Source organism: Anthonomus grandis, chromosome 15 (assembly GCF_022605725.1).
Source record: "Anthonomus grandis grandis chromosome 15, icAntGran1.3, whole genome shotgun sequence".
In the NCBI taxonomy this organism is placed as follows: Eukaryota; Metazoa; Arthropoda; class Insecta; order Coleoptera; family Curculionidae; genus Anthonomus; species Anthonomus grandis.
The window spans coordinates 4632513-4658922 of record NC_065560.1 but is presented as its reverse complement, the minus strand read 5'-3'; the positions used below and the strand labels follow the sequence as shown (position 1 = coordinate 4658922).

At 36.0% G+C, this 26410-nt stretch overlaps 2 protein-coding genes across 2 annotated transcripts in view; one reads left to right on the top strand and one right to left on the bottom strand.

Annotated features, from left to right (window-relative positions):
* Window positions 1-1708, bottom strand: part of LOC126744957 (serine/threonine-protein kinase MARK2-like) — a 35647-nt gene extending 33939 nt beyond the window's left edge. Inside the window, exon 1 of the mRNA XM_050452574.1 lies at window positions 1388-1708. Coding sequence (XP_050308531.1) covers window positions 1388-1482 — 95 coding nt within the window. The 5' untranslated portion in view covers window positions 1483-1708. The remainder of the gene's footprint in view (window positions 1-1387) is intronic.
* The window catches only part of LOC126745300 (synaptotagmin-10-like), a 103449-nt gene that overhangs the window by 57300 nt on the left and 19739 nt on the right, over window positions 1-26410 (top strand). The window contains exons 5-9 of the mRNA XM_050453073.1: window positions 2519-2671; window positions 14720-14854; window positions 14961-15115; window positions 17700-17871; window positions 22348-22468. Of these exons, the coding sequence (XP_050309030.1) occupies window positions 2519-2671; window positions 14720-14854; window positions 14961-15115; window positions 17700-17871; window positions 22348-22468 (736 nt within the window). The remainder of the gene's footprint in view (window positions 1-2518; window positions 2672-14719; window positions 14855-14960; window positions 15116-17699; window positions 17872-22347; window positions 22469-26410) is intronic.

Sequence of the window (26410 nt, the reverse complement as noted above, 5' to 3'; positions counted from 1 at the left end):
ACATAACCTTCAATGAGGTCACATAATTTTTCAAATTCGAAATTTACTTCTTTTTTTTTCATAGGGCCTTTTTTGAATATTCGTTTTACATGACCATAAAAAAAAAATTGTAAAGTCAATCTTCGATCTAAAAAGGATTGAATTGACTTTTTGCATTAAATTTCTAATGTCTTCTATCCTGGATAAAACGCAATAGATTATGACTGTTAACCTAAATTTCAATATATTGTAGCATATAGTATGCTATAATAGTATAGGTTACCGCTCGTCCAGGTGTAAATTAAAAAAACTTGATGCACAAAAAATAGTCAACTGATTTATTACAGAAAGACACACCAAACCCAATGACTTATGTCTTATTTACACTCTGTTTACTTTCTACTACTTATTTTGATTTAAAAGTCCCGCCAATCTTCACACAACTGGCCTCCTAACGGCGAGGCAACGATTCGTTAAATTGCCACGCGTCTCCAAAGATGTCGCGCGACGTATTAACCACCCGTATATATGGTATATTCTTGGTAGTTAATATTATGAAAATTTTCGATCAAAACATCGAAATGGCAAAATATATTGTACATTATTTATTTCTCAATCAATTAGGTATAAAAAACAAGTTTATTAGAAAAAGAAGTTAGTCACATTATAGTGCCAATAAACTGAAACGTCGCTTTTATAAGACAGCCTTTTAAAAGTGCTCTTGGATTGGCATGAAATATATAGGCAAAAAACAGGGTGATTTGTATGAAAAAAAAGTATCAAGATTTTATCAAATTAATAAAAATAGAACACTTAATAATAGACATTAATTTCCTTATGGCAAGTTAAAGTAATGTAACGACATTGAAAGGCTAGAATTAGTAAACAACAAGGGACAAGAGAGGTGTTTTGTTTACAAACATATTCATCGATTGCTCTGTTGTCAAGTTTACACGCATTTTCAAAAGAGAAAATTTTCAGCTATATATTAGGAAATATACAGCTTTCAATGTTCTAAGGTAACGATCTTGATACCAGCTGTTCTCCAGCATTCGAGACTGATCTGGTCCATCGCCTAGAACTGAAGATGCGACAAGGATGGAGTAAGCCACACCTGGCGACATCTCGTAGAAAGTTACCGAAAGTGTTACCGAAAGGAGCCCTCGCCGCTAGGGGGGTCTGTTTAAGTCTGAATAAGAGCGCGACTTTTAAATCTCTAATAACTCTTAAATAAGTTTTCTACATAAAACGTTAATATTTTTGCACGAACAGGAAGTATGTAGCAAACGGTTTGCTCCTCAAATATAAAACTACTACCGAGTAGCAACCTCTATTTTGCACACATAATAAACACGCATTACTTTAACTAAAATATAAAATGAAGAGAAAGAGAGCACAAAGCTGTTACCGTGCAAAATTTCCCTTTCCCAGCAACCTCCCTGTGAAACGGTAATTTCCGACCAAATAAGGCTTCTGCTTGTATTTTGCCTCCAGTAGGGTCATCTTTAACTCGACAGAAACTTTTCTAATATATGCCCGTCTTTATCGTTTCGTCCTTTGGAGCGTCGCGTCTTTATTGCATGACGCTAATACAACAAGTTTACAAGTATTTAATACGAAAAAACACAAAAATAACTCGATACGAATAACGTGACTTTTTTTAAACTATTCGAAAGTCATTCGGAGCGAATGCCTGACAATCGCTGTCAAACATGACAAGTATTTTTAAAAAAAAAATCATCGTGTTGACATTTGGTTAATTGTCAGCATGGCAACGATTGCTCAGGTAAAATGATTTGAAGGAACACCTTCTATATACGGAGGCTGTTTATTTTTTATACAATATGTCCAGAAAAATTAGATTTACTTAGAATCTTTGATGTGCCGCGAATAGTCCGTGTGCCGGTGTTACTTGTATTGTTACATGGCATGCATGTTTAAATAGCAAAATTTTATATGGAAATATAAAATATTAAAATGCTTATAAAAATAAATATTAAATACTTATAAAAAAACACACTTTGCAACAAAAAACTAAAAATCTTATACAAAATCTTAAAATTACATTGAGGATACTAAATACTTTTATAAATGTAACCACTCATTTGAATCTGGCCCAAAGAGTTAATACAATTTTCTAAACTCACTGAAGCATATGGATACTAAAACAGATTTAAAAAGTGTACACGAGTAGCAGAAATAATTTTTAAATTTAATTAATAATAAATTTACAATTATTTTTTTTAAATAATTACAACTCAGATGTAAAATAAGAAGCCTTTTTTCATCCAGTAAATTATGAAAGAAGTAGTCTTGCCTCTCTGAGACAGAACAAGTGTGGCAGTAACTGTAAAAAAAATAATTAAACTGGTTTTATAGTGTCTCTGTAAGACAAATCATACATAAAAAACTTAAAAAAAAATTAACTTGTTTAATTAATAAAAAAAGGCTTTTCTTACTATGGCAAAGAAGAAGAGAACGCTGGAAGAGGCAGTCTTTATTGTTTTTTTTTATTTTACTTAAGTGTTTTTATTTTCAGGTTCTTCGCCAAACCACGCTCCCAATTGTCTCAGAAAGACATCAAACGTTCCAGAGGCAATTTTCACACACCCTGGATATGCGCACTGAGATCAAATTTAGTATTTGTAGTCTGGATAAAAACCATAGCAATTCGAAGATCGGAATCATCCAAGTAAGTATCAAAGTCAAAGTAAAAAGGGACTGAAGATTATCTATTCAATTTATGGTATAAAAAATCAATATTGGCTAATCTAAACTCCCATTATAACCCAGTGTTTTCGTAATGTTCGGTGAAAAAATTCGATACGCGAGGGTATACCCGAGAAATAAAAAATCCTAAACTTTGGAGGTTGATATATCGACTTCTATGGGCACAATCGGGAAAATTTCAACGGTTTTGATTTAGTTTTGTCCTTCCAAATCTAGAAACACTATCCACAAGGTCGTAGCTCTTATATTAGCTGAGATATCACATTTTTAGCGCCCATTTTTGGGCTCAAAAAATGACTTTTTTCCGAATTTTCAAAATGCTCGCATTCCCTTAATTTTTCTAAAATCCCGTTATATTCCGATGTTTTCGTAATGTAGGTGATAAGAATAAGCCGCTGGTATACTTAATTTAATTACATAAAAAAATTAATTTTCGGGATAAATTCGATACGGGGCGATATACCCGAAAAATGAAAAATTCCAAAAGTTTGGAGGAAAACTTTGAAGGTCGATATCTCGGCTTCTATGGGAGCTATCGGGAAAATTCCAACGGTTTTGTCTTAGTTTCGTCATTCTGAATCCAACGAGATCATCCGCAAGGTCCTAGCTTTTACGATAGCCGAAATATGGCATTTTTGATGCCCATTTTTGGCCTCAAAAACGGACGTCGAAAACGACTTTTTCAGGATTTTCAAAGTGCTCTCATTTCCTTAGTTCTGCTCGGATCCTGTTATAACCCGGTGTTTTCGTAATCTAGATGATCAGAATAAGACGCTGGTATACTTAGTTTGATTTCGAAAAAAATCAATTTTGGTGAAAAAATTCGATACGGGGGGGTATACCCGTAAAATGAAAAATTCCAAACTTTGAAGGTGGATATCTCGGCTTCTATGGGAGCTATCGGGAAAATTCCAACGGTTTTGTCTTAGTTTCGTCATTTTGAATCCAACAAGACCATCCGCAAGGTCGTAGCTTTTACGATAGCCGAGATATGGCATTTTTGATGCCCATTTTTGGCCTCAAAAACGGACGTCGAAAACGACTTTTTCAGGATTTTCAAAGTGCTCTCATTTCCTTAGTTCTGCTCGGATCCTGTTATAACCCGGTGTTTTCGTAATCTAGATGATCAGAATAAGACGCTGGTATACTTAGTTTGATTTCGAAAAAAATCAATTTTTGGTGAAAAAATTCGATACGGGGGGGTATACCCGTAAAATGAAAAATTCCAAACTTTGAAGGTCGATATCTCGGCTGCTATGGGAGCTATCGGGAAAATCCCAACGGTTTTGTCTTAGTTTCGTCATTCTGAATCCAACGAGACCATCCGCAAGGTCGTAGCTTTTACGATAGCCGAGATATGGCATTTTTGATGCCCATTTTTGGCCTCAAAAACAAACGTCGAAAACGACTTTTTCAGGATTTTCAAAGTGCTCTCATTTCCTTAGTTCTGCTCGGATCCTGTTATAACCCGGTGTTTTCGTAATCTAGATGATCAGAATAAGACGCTGGTATACTTAGTTTGATTTCGAAAAAAATCAATTTTTGGTGAAAAAATTCGATACGGGGGGGTATACCCGTAAAATGAAAAATTCCAAACTTTGAAGGTCGATATCTCGGCTTCTATGCAAGCTATCGGGAAAATCCCAACGGTTTTGTCTTAGTTTCGTCATTCTGAATCCAACGAGACCATCCGCAAGGTCGTAGCTTTGACGATAGCCGAGATATGGCATTTTTGATGCCCATTTTTGGCCTCAAAAACGGACGTCGAAAACGACTTTTTCAGGATTTTCAAAGTGCTCTCATTTCCTTAGTTTTGCTCGGATCCTGTTATAATCCGGTGTTTTCGTAATCTAGATGATCAGAATAAGACGCTGGTATACTTAGTTTGATTTCGAAAAAAATCAATTTTTGTTGAAAAAATTCGATACGGGGGGGTATACCCGTAAAATGAAAAATTCCAAACTTTGAAGGTGGATATCTCGGCTTCTATGGGAGCTATCGGGAAAATCCGAACGGTTTTGTCTTAGTTCCGTCATTCTGAATCCAACGAGACCATCCGCAAGGTCGTAGCTTTTACGATAGCCGAGATATGGCATTTTTGATGCCCATTTTTGGCCTCAAAAACGGACGTCGAAAACGACTTTTTCAGGATTTTCAAAGTGCTCTCATTTCCTTAGTTCTGCTCAGATCCTGTTATAACTTGGTGTTTTCGTAATCTAGATGATCAGAATAAGACGCTGGTATACTTAGTTTGATTTCGAAAAAAATCAATTTTTGGTGAAAAAATTCGATACGGGGGGGTACCCGTAAAATGAAAAATTCCAAACTTTGAAGGTGGATATCTCGGCTTCTATGGGAGCTATCGGGAAAATCCGAACGGTTTTGTCTTAGTTCCGTCATTCTGAATCCAACGAGACCATCCGCAAGGTCGTAGCTTTTACGATAGCCGAGATATGGCATTTTTGATGCCCATTTTTGGCCTCAAAAACGGACGTCGAAAACGACTTTTTCAGGATTTTCAAAGTGCTCTCATTTCTTTAGTTTTGCTCGGATCCTGTTATAACCCGGTGTTTTCGTAATCTAGATGATCAGAATAAGACGCTGATATACTTAGTTTGATTTCGAAAAAAATCAATTTTTGGTGAAAAAATTCGATACGGGGGGGTACCCGTAAAATGAAAAATTCCAAACTTTGAAGGTGGATATCTCGGCTTCTATGGGAGCTATCGGGAAAATCCGAACGGTTTTGTCTTAGTTCCGTCATTCTGAATCCAACGAGACCATCCGCAAGGTCGTAGCTTTTACGATAGCCGAGATATGGCATTTTTGATGCCCATTTTTGGCCTCAAAAACGGACGTCGAAAACGACTTTTTCAGGATTTTCAAAGTGCTCTCATTTCCTTAGTTTTGCTCGGATCCTGTTATAACCCGGTGTTTTCGTAATCTAGATGATCAGAATAAGACGCTGGTATACTTAGTTTGATTTCGAAAAAAATCAATTTTTGGTGAAAAAATTCGATACGGGGGGGTACCCGTAAAATGAAAAATTCCAAACTTTGAAGGTCGATATCTCGGCTTCTATGGAAGCTATCGTGAAAATCCCAACGGTTTTGTCTTAGTTTCGTCATTCTGAATCCAACGAGGCTATCCGCAAGGTCGTAGCTTTTACGATAGCCGAGATATGGCATTTTTGATGCCCATTTTTGGCCTCAAAAACGGACGTCGAAAACGACTTTTTCAGGATTTTCAAAGTGCTCTCATTTCCTTAGTTCTGCTCGGATCCTGTTATAACCCGGTGTTTTCGTAATCTAGATGATCAGAATAAGACGCTGGTATACTTAGTTTGATTTCGAAAAAAATCAATTTTTGGTGAAAAAAATCGATACGGGGGGGTATACCCGTAAAATGAAAAATTCCAAACTTTGAAGGTGGATATCTCGGCTTCTATGGGAGCTATCGGGAAAATCCGAACGGTTTTGTCTTAGTTTCGTCATTCTGAATCCAACGAGACCATCCGCAATATCATTGCTTTTACCATAGCCGAGATATGGCATTTTTGATGCCCATTTTTGGCCTCAAAAACGGACGTCGAAAACGACTTTTTCAGGATTTTCAAAGTGCTCTCATTTCCTTAGTTCTGCTCGGATCCTGTTATAACCCGGTGTTTTCGTAATCTAGATGATCAGAATAAGACGCTGGTATACTTAGTTTGATTTCGAAAAAAATCAATTTTTGGTGAAAAAATTCGATACGGGGGGGTATACCCGTAAAATGAAAAATTCCAAACTTTGAAGGTGGATATCTCGGCTTCTATCGGAGCTATCGGGAAAATCCGAACGGTTTTGTCTTAGTTTCGTCACTCTGAATCCAACGAGACCATCCGCAAGGTCCTAGCTTTTACGATAGCCGAAATATGGCATTTTTTATGCCCATTTTTGGCCTCAAAAACGGACGTCAAAAACGACTTTTTCAGGATTTTCAAAGTGCTCTCATTTCCTTAGTTTTGCTCGGATCCTGTTATAATCCGGTGTTTTCGTAATCTAGATGATCAGAATAAGACGCTGGTATACTTAGTTTGATTTCGAAAAAAATCAATTTTTGTTGAAAAAATTCGATACGGGGGGGTATACCCGTAAAATGAAAAATTCCAAACTTTGAAGGTGGATATCTCGGCTTCTATGGGAGCTATCGGGAAAATCCGAACGGTTTTGTCTTAGTTCCGTTATTCTGAATCCAACGAGACCATCCGCAAGGTCGTAGCTTTTACGATAGCCGAGATATGGCATTTTTGATGCCCATTTTTGGCCTCAAAAACGGACGTCGAAAACGACTTTTTCAGGATTTTCAAAGTGCTCTCATTTCCTTAGTTCTGCTCGGATCCTGTTATAACTTGGTGTTTTCGTAATCTAGATGATCAGAATAAGACGCTGGTATACTTAGTTTGATTTCGAAAAAAATCAATTTTTGGTGAAAAAATTCGATACGGGGGGGTACCCGTAAAATGAAAAATTCCAAACTTTGAAGGTGGATATCTCGGCTTCTATGGGAGCTATCGGGAAAATCCGAACGGTTTTGTCTTAGTTCCGTCATTCTGAATCCAACGAGACCATCCGCAAGGTCGTAGCTTTTACGATAGCCGAGATATGGCATTTTTGATGCCCATTTTTGGCCTCAAAAACGGACGTCGAAAACGACTTTTTCAGGATTTTCAAAGTGCTCTCATTTCCTTAGTTCTGCTCGGATCCTGTTATAACCCGGTGTTTTCGTAATCTAGATGATCAGAATAAGACGCTGGTATACTTAGTTTGATTTCGAAAAAAATTAATTTTGGTGAAAAAATTCGATACGGGGGGGTATACCCGTAAAATGAAAAATTCCAAACTTTGAAGGTCGATATCTCGGCTTCTATGGGAGCTATCGGGAAAATCCGAACGGTTTTGTCTTAGTTTCGTCATTCTGAATCCAACGAGACCATCCGCAATATCATTGCTTTTACCATAGCCGAGATATGGCATTTTTGATGCCCATTTTTGGCCTCAAAAACGGACGTCGAAAACGACTTTTTCAGGATTTTCAAAGTGCTCTCATTTCCTTAGTTCTGCTCGGATCCTGTTATAACTTGGTGTTTTCGTAATCTAGATGATCAGAATAAGACGCTGGTATACTTAGTTTGATTTCGAAAAAAATCAATTTTTGGTGAAAAAATTCGATACGGGGGGGTACCCGTAAAATGAAAAATTCCAAACTTTGAAGGTGGATATCTCGGCTTCTATGGGAGCTATCGGGAAAATCCGAACGGTTTTGTCTTAGTTCCGTCATTCTGAATCCAACGAGACCATCCGCAAGGTCGTAGCTTTTACGATAGCCGAGATATGGCATTTTTGATGCCCATTTTTGGCCTCAAAAACGGACGTCGAAAACGACTTTTTCAGGATTTTCAAAGTGCTCTCATTTCCTTAGTTCTGCTCGGATCCTGTTATAACTTGGTGTTTTCGTAATCTAGATGATCAGAATAAGACGCTGGTATACTTAGTTTGATTTCGAAAAAAATCAATTTTTGGTGAAAAAATTCGATACGGGGGGGGTACCCGTAAAATGAAAAATTCCAAACTTTGAAGGTGGATATCTCGGCTTCTATGGGAGCTATCGGGAAAATCCGAACGGTTTTGTCTTAGTTCCGTCATTCTGAATCCAACGAGACCATCCGCAAGGTCGTAGCTTTTACGATAGCCGAGATATGGCATTTTTGATGCCCATTTTTGGCCTCAAAAACGGACGTCGAAAACGACTTTTTCAGGATTTTCAAAGTGCTCTCATTTCCTTAGTTCTGCTCGGATCCTGTTATAACCCGGTGTTTTCGTAATCTAGATGATCAGAATAAGACGCTGGTATACTTAGTTTGATTTCGAAAAAAATTAATTTTGGTGAAAAAATTCGATACGGGGGGGTATACCCGTAAAATGAAAAATTCCAAACTTTGAAGGTCGATATCTCGGCTTCTATGGGAGCTATCGGGAAAATCCGAACGGTTTTGTCTTAGTTTCGTCATTCTGAATCCAACGAGACCATCCGCAATATCATTGCTTTTACCATAGCCGAGATATGGCATTTTTGATGCCCATTTTTGGCCTCAAAAACGGACGTCGAAAACGACTTTTTCAGGATTTTCAAAGTGCTCTCATTTCCTTAGTTCTGCTCGGATCCTGTTATAACCCGGTGTTTTCGTAATCTAGATGATCAGAATAAGACGCTGGTATACTTAGTTTGATTTCGAAAAAAATCAATTTTTGGTGAAAAAATTCGATACGGGGGGGTATACCCGTAAAATGAAAAATTCCAAACTTTGAAGGTCGATATCTCGGCTGCTATGGGAGCTATCGGGAAAATCCCAACGGTTTTGTCTTAGTTTCGTCATTCTGAATCCAACGAGGCTATCCGCAAGGTCGTAGCTTTTACGATAGCCGAGATATGGCATTTTTGATGCCCATTTTTGGCCTCAAAAACGGACGTCGAAAACGACTTTTTCAGGATTTTCAAAGTGCTCTCATTTCCTTAGTTCTGCTCGGATCCTGTTATAACCCGGTGTTTTCGTAATCTAGATGATCAGAATAAGACGCTGGTATACTTAGTTTGATTTCGAAAAAAATCAATTTTTGGTGAAAAAAATCGATACGGGGGGGTATACCCGTAAAATGAAAAATTCCAAACTTTGAAGGTGGATATCTCGGCTTCTATGGGAGCTATCGGGAAAATCCGAACGGTTTTGTCTTTGTTTCGTCATTCTGAATCCAACGAGACCATCCGCAATATCATTGCTTTTACCATAGCCGAGATATGGCATTTTTGATGCCCATTTTTGGCCTCAAAAACGGACGTCGAAAACGACTTTTTCAGGATTTTCAAAGTGCTCTCATTTCCTTAGTTCTGCTCGGATCCTGTTATAACCCGGTGTTTTCGTAATCTAGATGATCAGAATAAGACGCTGGTATACTTAGTTTGATTTCGAAAAAAATCAATTTTTGGTGAAAAAATTCGATACGGGGGGGTATACCCGTAAAATGAAAAATTCCAAACTTTGAAGGTCGATATCTCGGCTGCTATGGGAGCTATCGGGAAAATCCCAACGGTTTTGTCTTAGTTTCGTCATTCTGAATCCAACGAGGCTATCCGCAAGGTCGTAGCTTTTACGATAGCCGAGATATGGCATTTTTGATGCCCATTTTTGGCCTCAAAAACGGACGTCGAAAACGACTTTTTCAGGATTTTCAAAGTGCTCTCATTTCCTTAGTTCTGCTCGGATCCTGTTATAACCCGGTGTTTTCGTAATCTAGATGATCAGAATAAGACGCTGGTATACTTAGTTTGATTTCGAAAAAAATCAATTTTTGGTGAAAAAATTCGATACGGGGGGGTATACCCGTAAAATGAAAAATTCCAAACTTTGAAGGTCGATATCTCGGCTGCTATGGGAGCTATCGGGAAAATCCCAACGGTTTTGTCTTAGTTTCGTCATTCTACACATCTCGTGAGAGTCCGCAAGGTCGTAGCTTTTACGATAGCCGAGATATGGCATTTTTGATGCCCATTTTTGGCCTCAAAAACGGACGTCGAAAACGACTTTTTCAGGATTTTCAAAGTGCTCTCATTTCCTTAGTTCTGCTCGGATCCTGTTATAACCCGGTGTTTTCGTAATCTAGATGATCAGAATAAGACGCTGGTATACTTAGTTTGATTTCGAAAAAAATCAATTTTTGGTGAAAAAAATCGATACGGGGGGGTATACCCGTAAAATGAAAAATTCCAAACTTTGAAGGTGGATATCTCGGCTTCTATGGGAGCTATCGGGAAAATCCGAACGGTTTTGTCTTAGTTTCGTCATTCTGAATCCAACGAGACCATCCGCAATATCATTGCTTTTACCATAGCCGAGATATGGCATTTTTGATGCCCATTTTTGGCCTCAAAAACGGACGTCGAAAACGACTTTTTCAGGATTTTCAAAGTGCTCTCATTTCCTTAGTTCTGCTCGGATCCTGTTATAACCCGGTGTTTTCGTAATCTAGATGATCAGAATAAGACGCTGGTATACTTAGTTTGATTTCGAAAAAAATCAATTTTTGGTGAAAAAATTCGATACGGGGGGGTATACCCGTAAAATGAAAAATTCCAAACTTTGAAGGTCGATATCTCGGCTGCTATGGGAGCTATCGGGAAAATCCCAACGGTTTTGTCTTAGTTTCGTCATTCTGAATCCAACGAGGCTATCCGCAAGGTCGTAGCTTTTACGATAGCCGAGATATGGCATTTTTGATGCCCATTTTTGGCCTCAAAAACGGACGTCGAAAACGACTTTTTCAGGATTTTCAAAGTGCTCTCATTTCCTTAGTTCTGCTCGGATCCTGTTATAACCCGGTGTTTTCGTAATCTAGATGATCAGAATAAGACGCTGGTATACTTAGTTTGATTTCGAAAAAAATCAATTTTTGGTGAAAAAATTCGATACGGGGGGGTATACCCGTAAAATGAAAAATTCCAAACTTTGAAGGTCGATATCTCGGCTGCTATGGGAGCTATCGGGAAAATCCCAACGGTTTTGTCTTAGTTTCGTCATTCTGAATCCAACGAGGCTATCCGCAAGGTCGTAGCTTTTACGATAGCCGAGATATGGCATTTTTGATGCCCATTTTTGGCCTCAAAAACGGACGTCGAAAACGACTTTTTCAGGATTTTCAAAGTGCTCTCATTTCCTTAGTTCTGCTCGGATCCTGTTATAACCCGGTGTTTTCGTAATCTAGATGATCAGAATAAGACGCTGGTATACTTAGTTTGATTTCGAAAAAAATCAATTTTTGGTGAAAAAAATCGATACGGGGGGGTATACCCGTAAAATGAAAAATTCCAAACTTTGAAGGTGGATATCTCGGCTTCTATGGGAGCTATCGGGAAAATCCGAACGGTTTTGTCTTAGTTCCGTCATTCTGAATCCAACGAGACCATCCGCAAGGTCGTAGCTTTTACGATAGCCGAGATATGGCATTTTTGATGCCCATTTTTGGCCTCAAAAACGGACGTCGAAAACGACTTTTTCAGGATTTTCAAAGTGCTCTCATTTCCTTAGTTCTGCTCGGATCCTGTTATAACCCGGTGTTTTCGTAATTTAGATGATCAGAATAAGACGCTGGTATAGTTAGTTTGATTTCGAAAAAAATCAATTTTTGGTGAAAAAATTCGATACGGGGGGGTATACCCGTAAAATGAAAAATTCCAAACTTTGAAGGTGGATATCTCGGCTTCTATGGGAGCTATCGGGAAAATCCGAACGGTTTTGTCTTAGTTTCGTCATTCTGAATCCAACGAGACCATCCGCAAGGTCGTTGCTTCTATGATAGTCGAGATATGGCATTTTTGATGCCCATTTTTGGCCTCAAAAACGGACGTCGAAAATGATTTTTTCAGGATTTTCAAAGTGCTCTCATTTCCTTAGTTCTGCTCGGATCCTGTTATAACCCGGTGTTTTCGTAATCTAGATGATCAGAATAAGACGCTGGTATACTTGGTTTGATTTCGAAAAAAATCAATTTTTGTAGAAAAAAATCGATACGGGGGGGTATACCCGAAAAATGAAAAATTCCAAACTTTGAAGGTCGATAACTCGGCTTCTATGGAAGCTATCGGGAATATTCCGACGGTTTTGTCTTAGTTTCGTCATTCTGAATCGAACGAGACCATCCGCAATATCGTTGCTTTTACCATAGCCGAGATATGGCATTTTTGATGCCCATTTTTGGCCTCAAAAACGGACGTCGAAAACGACTTTTTCAGGATTTTCAAAGTGCTCTCATTTCCTTAGTTCTGCTCGGATCCTGTTATAACCCGGTGTTTTCGTAATATAGATGATCAGAATAAGACGCTGGTATACTTAGTTTGATTTCGAAAAAAATCAATTTTTGGTGAAAAAATTCGATACGGGGGGGTATACCCGTAAAATGAAAAATTCCAAACTTTGAAGGTGGATATCTCGGCTTCTATGGGAGCTATCGGGAAAATCCGAACGGTTTTGTCTTAGTTTCGTCATTCTGAATCGAACGAGACCATCCGCAATATCGTTGCTTTTACCATAGCCGAGATATGGCATTTTTGATGCCCATTTTTGGCCTCAAAAACGGACGTCGAAAACGACTTTTTCAGGATTTTCAAAGTGCTCTCATTTCCTTAGTTCTGCTCGGATCCTGTTATAACCCGGTGTTTTCGTAATCTAGATGATCAGAATAAGACGCTGGTAAACTTAGTTTGATTTCGAAAAAAATCAATTTTGGTGAAAAAATTCGATACGGGGGGCTATACCCGAAAAATGAAAAATTCCAAACTTTGAAGGTCGATATCTCGGCTTCTATGGGAGCTATCGGGAAAATCCCAACGGTTTTGTCTTAGTTTCGTCATTCTGAATCCAACGAGACCATCCGCAAGGTCGTAGCTTTTACGATAGCCGAGATATGGCATTTTTGATGCCCATTTTTGGCCTCAAAAAGGGACGTCGAAAACGACTTTTTCAGGATTTTCAAAGTGCTCTCATTTCCTTAGTTCTGCTCGGATCCTGTTATAACCCGGTGTTTTCGTAATCTAGATGATCAGAATAAGACGCTGGTATACTTAGTTTGATTTCGAAAAAAATCAATTTTGGTGAAAAAATTCGATACGGGGGGATATACCCGAAAAATGAAAAATTCCAAACTTTGAAGGTCGATATCTCGGCTTCTATGGGAGCTATCGGGAAAATCCCAACGGTTTTTTCTTAGTTTCGTCATTCTGAATCCAACGAGACCATCCGCAAGGTCGTAGCTTTTACGATAGCCGAGATATGGCATTTTTGATGCCCATTTTTGGCCTCAAAAACGGACGTCGAAAACGACTTTTTCAGGATTTTCAAAGTGCTCTCATTTCCTTAGTTCTGCTCGGATCCTGTTATAACCCGGTGTTTTCGTAATCTAGATGATCAGAATAAGACGCTGGTATACTTAGTTTGATTTCGAAAAAAATCAATTTTGGTGAAAAAATTCGATACGGGGGGATATACCCGAAAAATGAAAAATTCCAAACTTTGAAGGTCGATATCTCGGCTTCTATGGGAGCTATCGGGAAAATCCCAACGGTTTTGTCTTAGTTTCGTCATTCTGAATCCAACGAGACCATCCGCAAGGTCGTAGCTTTTACGATAGCCGAGATATGGCATTTTTGATGCCCATTTTTGGCCTCAAAAACGGACGTCGAAAACGACTTTTTCAGGATTTTCAAAGTGCTCTCATTTCCTTAGTTCTGCTCGGATCCTGTTATAACCCGGTGTTTTCGTAATCTAGATGATCAGAATAAGACGCTGGTATACTTAGTTTGATTTCGAAAAAAATCAATTTTTGGTGAAAAAATTCGATACGGGGGGGTATACCCGTAAAATGAAAAATTCCAAACTTTGAAGGTGGATATCTCGGCTTCTATGGGAGCTATCGGGAAAATCCCAACGGTTTTGTCTTGGTTTCGTCATTCTGAATCGAACGAGATCATCCGCAAGGTCGTAGCTTTTACGATAGCCGAGATATGGCATTTTTGATGCCCATTTTTGGCCTCAAAAACGGACGTGAAAACGACCTTTTCAGGATTTTCAAAGTGCTCTCATTTCCTTAGTTCTGCTCGGATCCTGTTATAACCCGATATTTTCGTAATCTAGATGATCAGAATAAGATGCTGGTATACTTAGTTTGATTTCGAAAAAAATCAGTTTTTGGTGAAAAAATTCGATACCCAAAAAATCAACAATCTCAATCTTTGAAGGTAATATCTCGACTTCTATAAGTACTATCATCATAATTCCATTTATTCTGGCTATATATTAAACAAAATGAAACTTTGTTTTATGTAAATCCTTATATAAAAAAAAAACTCACTATTTAATACCTTATTTAAAGCATAAAAAATAATTATTTGAACATTTACATGATGACTAAATTTTACGTTTTAGCCGGAGCTTTACAAAAAAGAAATGCTGCAGAGACAACCCTCCATAAAGAGCGAAAATGAAGTAAAGATGGTCACAAATGGTTTCTTACATTTCGCTTTAAAGTACGATAAAGAACTTGAAGGGCTCGTTGTTAAAGTAAGACGTTTTGTTTTAAAATAACAGTACGGTTTTATCAAGCGACATTTTAGTTCGGGTTTAATTAAGACTTTAACATTTATTTTATTACCATTTTCTTTTTCAGATTTTCGAAGCGAGAGATTTACCTATAAAGGACACTTTTGGCACTTGCGACCCTTATGTTAAAATACACCTTTTACCTGATAGGAAAAAACGTTATCAAACGAAAGTTCACCGTAAGAGCTTGAATCCGATCTTTAATGAAACATTCATATTTAGGTAAGAGATTTAGATTAGAATTGTTCTAACGTAGATGCAAATCCAATCGTCCATCGGGTCCACGCTACTTTCAGGTACCAGAGCATCCCATATTTTGGCACGCCATCTCATGTTAAACACAAGAATTATCATTATTTTGAGTAACTGGACTTGTGTTGGCACATCATACTTTTAAAATAGTCCTTAGTGAAATTGATGCAAATTAATTTAGATGACATGACAAGTTTAAATATCAGAGTCCTTTTCTTATTAAGCTGATCTAGGAAAGGCTGGATAAAGTCTCCGTATTTTGACCCACTATTATCACTTTTTTAATCTAACAAGTCAATGCTACGAAAACTTTATTTACATTAAAAAAATGAGACTATGCTGATCCCAGAAGTTTCTGATCCAATATGTATCAAAAGAACAATTACAGTGTATCCTTTTATATGGTTGCTTGCTATTGGCTTAATTTCTCTCTATAGCCTATTCTTAAAATAATATAAAAGACACAGTTGTTAGGAAACAATCCAAAGTCATATTTCACCAGACCATCAATAAAACTCATTCTCATTTCTCTTAGACACTGATCCCTTTAATGAAATCTATACTTAATTAGGTCAAAGGTTACAGTCAAGTTTGAGTTTTAACGGTGGAGTTGTTTTGTAACTTTTTATCAATTGCTTACGAATTATCATCTTTTTCTCCAAGAATTTAAGTACATAGTTAGACTTTCCAATAAAAAACAAAAGACAAACAGACCCTTGACAGTACAAAAAAGTAGTGGCAAGTTGACTCTTTATACTTGGATACGGTCAATAAATTAGAAGAGTCGGGTTCTAGAAGTCCAATTTGTGAATTGAGGTCTATAAAACCATTGAAGGAGTACGTTAAGGCTTTTTTTATTGCTTCTGCTGATGAGGCAGAGTCTCCAGAGGAACTTGCTGGTTTAGTAAAGGTCTATAAAATTTTTTGAAACACAGTCAGAAATCTACCATTGCAAAAACAAACAAGCCCTTGACCTTTGAGTATGGAAAGTAATAGACACTGTATATATATTGGACCTTCGATTGGGTCAATACATTAGAAGAATTGGGTATTAAAGGTTCAGTTTTGTATAGAGACCAAACAGTGTGAAATAGTCGTCAAAGCATTGTTTCATTGTGAACCAATATTTTCGTTTACCTTGTTTCTGTACCATATGCAGGTTTCTGTATTACTGACTTGATGTTTGCAGATGACAGAGCTTTCTGATCTATTAGTTCTGCTGATGATTCAGAGTCCCTAGAAAAACCTGAATACTCTTCATGTTTTAGTAAAGGTCCGTAAATTCCTTTGTACTTTGAAACTCAGTTGGCAATTACCCTTGCAAAAACAGCAAAAAAACGAACAAACCCTTGACAATATAGAAAGGGATAGATACTCTATATTTGGACCTTTCAAAGACCCTTGATAGGATCAATAAATTAGAAGAATTGGGTATTGTGTGAAACAGTCGTTGAAGCATTGTTTCATTGTGAACTAATACTTTCGTTAATCATGTTACTGTACCAAATACAGCTCTTTGTATTGCTCACTTTTGATATTTGCAGATGACAATATTTACCTGTTGATGAGTCTCCAGAAGGACTTGAAAAGGATTTACCATTGTTATATTACCATAAATTGACATACTTTTAGGGTTCACTGAAATTTAAGAAGGAATGATGTGACTCGTTAGATTGATTAATTAAATAAAGTAGGTATCTGCACCAATTATTGTTAATCCCCAAGTTTCTTCTGATAGAGTTTGTGGAATCAGAAACTTTATGCTGATGATTTTGATAACTGAGTATTTAGGATCTATGCTTAATTATCTTGGAGAAGTTATTCATAACACTATTCCTAATCTACCATAGTTAAAACTGCATTTTATGGAACCATTGCAGATGTTATGAACACTAAATAAACCAATATGCAGAGTATTTAAACCTTTTAATTCTTCTTGAAGTTAATATAATTGGTTGCAACACGGTGGCTTATTGTTCGAGAATTTCTCGTTAAACTCATTCCCAGATTTAGGGACGACTAGGTCTCCTGATCTAGGCTTAAGTGTTTTTGAAGAAATGAATCACTACACTATTCCTAATCCATTATAGTTAGAACATCTGTTTATGGAACCATTGCAGATAATTGATCCTTATGTTAAAGAAAACTAAATAAACCAAGATATGTATACAGGGTGTTCGAAAAATAGACTTATTATTGTTTAAAAAAATTTATCACCCTGTATCTTGAAAACTATGCATTTACGGACCCGTGTTTATAAAAACTTTTTCTCATATTTTTTATAGGGAATCACCCATTGAAATATCTTCGTCTATTTTTCGAACACCCTGTAGAGTTTAAACCCATATTCGTCAATTCTTTTTGAAGCTTCAAACACAAATGTGGTTGCAACATGATGGGATTATCTAAAAAGAGTCTATGTCAAAAAATATGATTGAATGTTGTGATGCCTTTAAGTATGTAGTAGGCGATCCTCATTTTGTCCATTTAACAAATTCAGCTTTTATATACTTAGAGTGAAATGAACCTCCCTAACAATGTAATTTTACTTTAGTGTAACAACGGAAGAACTAGAATCCAGGTACCTCCAGCTATCAATTTATGACTTTGACAGGTTCGCAAGACACGACCTGATTGGTCACATAACCGTGGACAACTTATATACCGTAGCCGATTTTTCCCAGCAAGACTTTGAGTATACGATGCCGGTTCTTTGTCCGCCCGTGGTAAGTCGCAAAATATCTTGATATAAATTTGTCACTTTTTTTTTAAATAAATTGACAGTATAATTTATATATCCCAATAAAAAAAAACATCGTATTAAATGAGCCCGTCACGTCTCTATTATAATAAACCCTCTATCTGGATATCACGGATCGGTCCAAATCAGCGATGAAAAATGGCCTTATGTAAACGAGAGGAGCGAGCAGCAAAGTAGGAAAACGTGATTTGTCAATCTGGATAAGTATATTATATATATATATCGTATAAGGTCGCATTTGGGAGAATGACAGTTTAATATCCGCAAAGGCACACGTGGCCTACGACGATATTGATATAAATAGATATTAAAAGCTTTATTGAAATTGATCATTCTACTGGTTTTATGCATTAGGATATCTTGGAAACGGTAAAATTAGCAAAAAAAAAAAGATTTTTCATCGCGGTGACATTTGGACGTTCCACTATAGGATTCGGCACCCAAGTGCAATTTTGAGATTATTGATATAGGTCTTTTATAGGATGTATATATTTTTCAATTTGAGTTTTCATTTTTTTTCTTAGGACTACCATGAACATTTAACTCCATTTTTTAATTCGATTTATTGCACCATTATCTTAGCAATTTAACAAATTCTTCATTCTTAATTATTACGCGATACATCAGGTTTTATTAGTCTAAAAATTCATTTCAAATTTAGTCTAAAAGTCTTCCTTAATTCACAAAAAAATAGAAAAAATCATAATCCAGAGATCCACCTTATTACGCAACATTCTGCGTTTCAGCATTCCGCTATACGATTCGGCACCGTACTCGGGTCATAGTTGACGGCACACCATTAGTAAACATACTGGATTCAGTTAATTGATTTAATTGTTATATCCTACTCTCTGTGTTCTGTTAACGATTTAATGAAACATCATGTGTTTACGTCATATAAGGTCAGATCTATGATTTAGCATATCAAACGCTTTACTAAAATCGAGAATAACTAGAGCGGTTATGTCTTTAGGGTTATTATCTGTTACTGACAAGTCTGAAGCCAGATTGATGTTAATAATATAAAATATTACACTGCTGTAAAAATAATTAGCAGTGTAAAACTAGCAATGAAGTTTTATAATTTTTTTAATAAGAACAGAAGACGGGTGCCAAGTTCAATAGTGGAATGTCAAAATGCTGCTAATGTTGGAGGGTACGATAAGGGAAAAAATGCTTACAGTACCTTGGAGTTCACTTTTTAGGTTGATCATCATTTTTCACGCTGAATTTGGAAAGTCTCTTTTAAATCACAAACAAATATAAGAATCAAACATACAAAATCCCTTAAAACGACAAAAATAACCGTTTTGTGTAACGAGATCCGCATTATTACGCGACATTCCACCCTGGGTTTCGGCACTGTACTCGGGTGCCGAGTTCTATGATGAAATGTCTTAATGCTACCTGTTTTTTTATTTTAATCTCACTACTACTACAAATAATTACAAAAACGAGTGACATCAAGATATTTCTTCTATAAAATATGGGGTGTATAGTGGGAAGAAAATAGAATTCCCTGTTCTTAACGCAGGATTCAGAAAGAGTGGAAAATTTTAGGCTTGAAATAATTTTTTTATGACCTTCACAAATTAAGGTGAAATTCCTACAAAATTGCAAAATAAATGCAAGAATCCATACCAGAGTGTCATGCTTCCGTTCTTTCACGTCATTGTGCCACTTAGAGTGTCTGGAAGACTCTTCAAAGTACCCTGAAGATTTTTCCAGGCAATTGGGTCACTTGGAGTGCCTGGAATAAGTTTTTATATGCTCTGACAAGTCAATTTTTGTTCACTGGGTGTGTATTAATTTTCTCTAGGGCTTATACACGCCCGAACGAAACGATGAACAAAAATTGACTCGTCAGAGTATATAAAAACTTATTTCAGGCACTCCAAGTAGCTCAATTGCCTGGAAAAACCTTCAAAGTACTTTAAAGAGTATTCCAGACACTCTAAATAGTACAATTACGTGGAAGAACAGAAGAATCCGTATTAGAGTGTCATGCTTCTGTTCTTGCACGTAATCGTGCCATTTAGAGTGTCTGGAATACTCTTCAAAGTACTCTGAAGGTTTCTCCAGGAAATTGAGCCACTTGAAGTGCCTGGAATAAGTTCTATATGCTCTGACAAGTCAATTTTTGTTCATCGGGACTGTAAAAGCCCTAGAGCAGAATAGCCTTTTTTTAGTTTTATCCTGTTACATATATTAATTTTCTCTAGGGCTCATACTCACCCGATGATCAAAAATTGACTTGTCAGAGTATATAAAAACTTATTCCAGGCACTCCAAGTAGCTCAATCGCCTGGAAAAAGAATACTCTTCAGAGTACTTTGAAGAGTATTCCAGACACTCTAAATAGTACAATTACGTGGAAGAACAGAAGAATCCACACCAGAATGTCATGCTTCTGAGCTCATTCTTATTACATTATCAGTTTACCGGTTTCTTGTTTTAATTTTTACAAATCTCCTCCCCCTTTAATAATGCGTAATATAGCTCTATCCTATTGAATTCTCTTGCATAATACCATTTAATATAGCCGATACGAAGACAAAAAAAATGTTTTTTTTCTTTATTAATCCCAAAATAGAATTTTTAAATTGAAAAACGCGATATTCCTAATAGAAAAATGAAAACCATTTAACAGTTAAAAGGGACGCTCTCGAAAACAAAGGAAGACAATAACCCGCGTATACTGATGAAAATGCCTGTTCAGTAACCACTTTGTTCGAAAGAGAAGAATGGCATTTTTGTTTTCAAATTGAGAACTTTCCGCGAGACTAAGTTATCGATCAGGTGTGCCGATGCTGTAGGACAGACGTTCATCCATCAAGTTAAACCGATTTTCACTTTTAGGATATTAAAGCAGCCGGTGGCAAAATGCTCGCTCGCTTATCACGGATTAAAACTTAATTACTAACTGAGATACAGCCAGATTATTCGGGTTATTAGTTAATTTTAATTACATTTTAGAGTCCATTAAAACTCAAATGGTTATTAACTTGTTGTCTTTCATGTACCATCTACAATCCAGTGTATATTTTAAATATGATCATTCTTATAAAACCAGCATTAGAAACGAATTTTGGAAGTTGGAAATGTATGTAAGGCATTAGGGATCCTATGGCAAACGAATTATATTACAGTTTCATGCATACTTAAATCGCGCTGGTGCACATATTGTTATTTTTACCTTAGAACATTGAAAGGTTAGAATTAGCATTGGCGTGGAACTATGGGCAGTTTGTTGCTTGCAACATCTATAATGCCAAATGCTTATGTAGAAATGGCAAAAAACACACTTTATATAATGATAATAATTAAGTCCGGTAAATTTAAAGCGACGTCTAAAAGCCATTTTTTTGAATTTTTACCTTGTTTCAAAATCTTATATAATTATATATTATTTCTTAACTCTTATCCCATTCCTTATATTCCCATATATTATAATTATATAAATAAACATTATATCCCAACACTATCCTTGAAAATGAGTACTAAAAAAACTGATGATAAATTATTTAAAATATTTTAATTTTTTTAGACTTTACCAAAGCATTTGATATGGCGCATCATGAGATACAAGATATCGGATTTTCCGAATCGTCTTTAATACTTGTATCTTCTGTTTGTTCTGATAAATGGCAAAATATCAGAGCCATTTAACATACTACAAGGTAGCATTTTAAACCCTTTACTATACGCAACTAACAAAAAAATTTAATAAATGTAAACATCATTGCTATGCAGATGATACCTTCTTCCTTCCACCAAACATATACATCTACTAATATTGCATGCTGACTTTATTAACGAAGCAGCATGCAGGCAGTATTCAATGCACCATCTAGTTGCAATTATAAGACTTCCACAAATCATTTACAGTTAAAACAGTATAAACTAGTTGCTTCACAGTCTCAAGGGTCAGTTTTGGTACTTTTTCTGCTCTTGGAATATTTGCATGGACTGAAAATAGACCGCATACATCTACTAATGCTATATGCTGACTTGATTTACATCAAAAAATTGCCAAGCAACTTCCTGTAAATATGGATTTTTTGTCAACCAGGTGTACATCCCTTATCCGTCGCAAATAAATCCTTACACATACAATTTTGTCGGAAACGTTGTTTGTTTTGAGGGAGACGTGGATTATTTATATATTCACAAGGGGGAAATAAATATTGAGCGCGTCCTTTAAATTTTATTTATTTTTTTTATTAAGAAATATATTAAATTGTGATGCGACACGACCATTTAACTTATGCAGACACGATGTCTTTATAGCCTCTTCCAGACCTTATTGCCCACAAAACGGGTTCAACGACTTTAATTTATTAAAGAATATAAGCTCGTATGCAAAGAAAAATTCTAATTTAAATACATGTCCAGAATTCTTAATGAACCTTTTATAATTTGTTATCCGTTTATTTTTTAGGATGAAATTAACTTGGGAGAACTGATGGTTTGTCTGTGCTTTCTACCTAAAGCTGGCCGGCTAACAATAACAATTATTAAAGGGCGTAATTTTAAAGCGATGGATATAACTGGAAAATCCGGTAAGTTGCTGTTTTGAGCTTAACATTTAAATATTTAAATTTATTAAAGTGGCTCTATTGTAAATGTACTTTTCTAATGGGTTGTGTTCTGTGGAAAAGAATATTGAAAATATGTGTGGTATCGTAAAAAGGTAATGTACAGGATGTCCCATTTTGAGTACTTTTTGCGGGATCTCCGTTAACATTAGCGTGATGCGGTTTTCGCGACAGTGTGCTACTTTTTCGTGAAAATAACGATGCCGTTAACAAAAATTCCATTTTTTTAAATATTTACTGTTTTTGAGTTATAAGCCAAACTTATGTTTTTTTAATGGAACACCCTGTATATATATGCACTAATAAATTTGTCTTTTTTTACCTTTTCAAAAATAAATAATGGTATGCATTTTTTTTTAAAGAAACATTTAAATAAATGACGATTTTCCAAAATTAAGGACATACATTTATTAGTAGGCCATGAATAACAATAACAAAGAAAAAACATACACAAATCACTAACAAAGATTTGGATTCATTGCAAATATATTGGATGCAATCAAAATATACCTATTGAGACAAAAGCATATTATTAAAAAAATACACTACAACAGTATAGTTCCAATTTTTACAACATAAGCTTGTTTTGTAGCATAAAGCAACAAAACAAAAAACTCAACTGTATTTAACAAAAAAAAAAATTAAAGGTAATGTTCAAAATGATGACCATTCTCTCGAATGCAAAATTGGCACATTTTTGTTATTCTTTAAACGGCATTAAATAGAAACATTGGTCTCCTTCGCAGATTTTGAAACGCTAAATTAATTGCCCTTTCGAAGTTCGGCAATTCCATCATAACGTGTTTTATACACTTCATTTTGTAGATACCCCCATAAAAAAATCCAAAATTGAAAGAACTGAAGATGGTGGGGGCCATCTTACAGGTCCGTTGGTACCTATCCATCATTGCGGAAAATTATTCTCAAAAAATTTCCTTACTAGCCTTGAATTATGACTAGGAGCACCATCTTGTTGTAAGTAAAGATACCCCAACTCCAAAACGTCCCTGTTGTGCCCTTTCGAACAATAAATGCTGATTTTCTGTTTCTGTCGCGAAAACCGCATCACGCTAACGTTAAAAATAACGGAGATACCCCGCAAAAGTACCCAAACTGGGACACCCTGTACATTAAAAGATCTGAACAATCGATGAATTCATTTATGACTTCCATTCCAAAAGCGTCAATGTTGTGGAATATATTGAAGAATATTTGCAATTTCTTGTAACACAACCAAGAAGTTTAGAAAAAATGCTTAAGTGTTCAAATCCCGAATAGAACAAAAATCCTACAAAGGTTAGGAACCCATAGGAAAGTCTACTAGTTTTACGAGGAAAAACAACATTTATTTGTATTTAATTTGTAGGATTCACCAATTCTATATTATGTCAAGATCATCCTGCAATAATGCTTGGTCGTTTAACCTATCTAGAGTTTCCACAACTTTAGGTCCTCTTCAATTATGATATTTCGGAAACAGAAAGTGACATCATTGACGAAAATGCTGCAAAGAAGTAAAGAAGTATGAATACTGTTATACTGTGAGATATGACAACCTATTTTAATCCTTTGACTACGTTCAAATAAGGGGTTTTTAAACCAGTCAACAAATCTGGCAAGAAAACCTTTAACAATCAGCTTGTCCAGAAGTAACTGGTGATGATAATGTGATGCTGATAGCAAACCAAGTTTGTTACCGTGGATCTTTTGCTACAAAAACCATATTGTGATTTTGATATTAAGCCTTTGTACAGCAAAGAAAGTTGCTTTTCTCATCAGACCGTCAAGGAGCTTTAAATATACTGAAACATCAATTTCTATACAATCTCCAATCCAAGTAATTCTTTTCGATAGTATTATGCTTATCTTGCAAATCAGGCCATTCCAAGCATTAATAATAGTTATAGTAGTCACATTCTCTCTATTAGATTGACATAGACTCACTTTACAACTTGGTGGAAAGGGAGGATTTGATCTAAGAATATACGGAAATTATACCAAAAATACACGGAAGACAAGACATTCGGGGGTGATAGGTGGAGGTTGGAATTCAGGGAATTGAGGTTTTTATCGCGTGCACGTATTGTGGTGGTTCCAGTCATGGCGATGGTGCCCTCTGGAACGTGAACCTGTGCTGCAAAGGTCAATATATTTACAAAAGATATCACTTTTAAAGACGTATTTTGATTTTTTGAAATCCATTAAGAAACTACTCAATAATTCGGAAACGGTTGTATTAATAAGGAAACTTGTAAGGGCCTTTTTGGTAAAGAAACTCATCAGTTTCATAAGAAACTATAAAGATTAAATGAACTGCTAGGAAACTACTCCTTGGAAAAGTGAGAAATTCGTCCAGGGAAAACAAAGGCAAGAACACAAAGTCACGGTCTCATCAAATCCATATAATTTTTTTCTCAAAGCTACACCTAGACCTACACAGATGACATTACAACTAACAACAAAAGAAAAGCCAGTTTAGTTGTAATGTGATCTGTGTAGGTCTAGGCCTAATGATGCTCCGATAAGACGAAACACGTGTAGCTTTGAAAAAATTATATGGATTTAATAAGACCGTGACTTTGTGTTCTTACCTGTGTTTTGTTTTCGTTTGGTCTCTTAGAGGATACGTTTCTATTCTTCCAGGCAGTTGAAGTGTGATACACTCAATAATCTGGAATAAATTTTTAAGAATTTTGGGTATTAGGGATTTTTGCTTTATGCTATATGCTAAACAAAAGGAACTCAAACTCCTGAAAGAAATAAAGTAATTCTTCTAGGCAGTTGAATAGGATCCTGATGGTCTTCATAAGCTGAACACCCCAAGCAACACATTATATATTATTATTGTTAAATATATATTTATTTTTGGTTTTGGTATATTTATTTATAATTAGTTTTATAAAGTCTTTATCAAGTATTGCAGATAAGTCGTTTCCTCTTAGACCTATCAAAATTAAACATCATACGCCATGGACCACTAAAGCGCTCATTATCACACCTGAAAAAATTTACAGACAGAATTAAGTTTTCAAACATTAAGAACAGTTTATTATGCCCTTTTTGAGTCACATCTACGTTACGCCCTTCCATTCTGGGGCACATGCGATGTGACTCAATTTGAGCGCATCTTTAAACTCCAAAAGAGAGCAGTTCGGTATCTGCTTGGACTTAATAGCAGAGCTCACTGTCAAGAAATCTTTAAAAAATATAAGATACTTACTCTTCCCTCTTTGTTCATATTGGAATCTATTTGCTTAGTACGCAAACACAAGTCAGAAATGCCAGGTAGGCCGTCTCACAATTATTCACTTCGCAACGCAGTGCATGATCTTTATCTGCAAACCCCCCGTAAGGGTTGCGTTAATGAAAAAAGTTTTTTTTTGCATGAAATAATTGCCCGAGAAAAAAAACATGAAAGGCCCCTATTTTATTTCTCGAAAACAAAGTACTTTTAAAATACTTTGATTTTTGTAAAGCCTTTGACACTATCAAGATTTTTTTAAAATCGACTAAGAAACTACTGAATAACTCGGAAATAATTGTAGTTATACGAAACTCGTAACGATCTTTTTGATAAAGAAACTCGTGAGCTTTCATATGAAGCTATATCTAATAGATCAACTGCCAGAAATCAATCTCTCTACAAGCTATCTTCTGAAAAAAGAAGAAATTATTCCAGGCAATTGAAGTCTGATAAATCACTACACTCAATAGTCACACTAAGTGTTGATATTCCCATTTCTTGGAGGCCTCTAATGTTAGAACCCTGTAAAATCTAATGATCAAAGTCATTCTTCATACATCGTTCAGAACATCTGCCTTAACAATAAATAGATCTTTATGATGCTGAGAAGAATGTGGTATCATCAGCAAATGCCTTATATTTCACTATGCCAGAGAAAAATT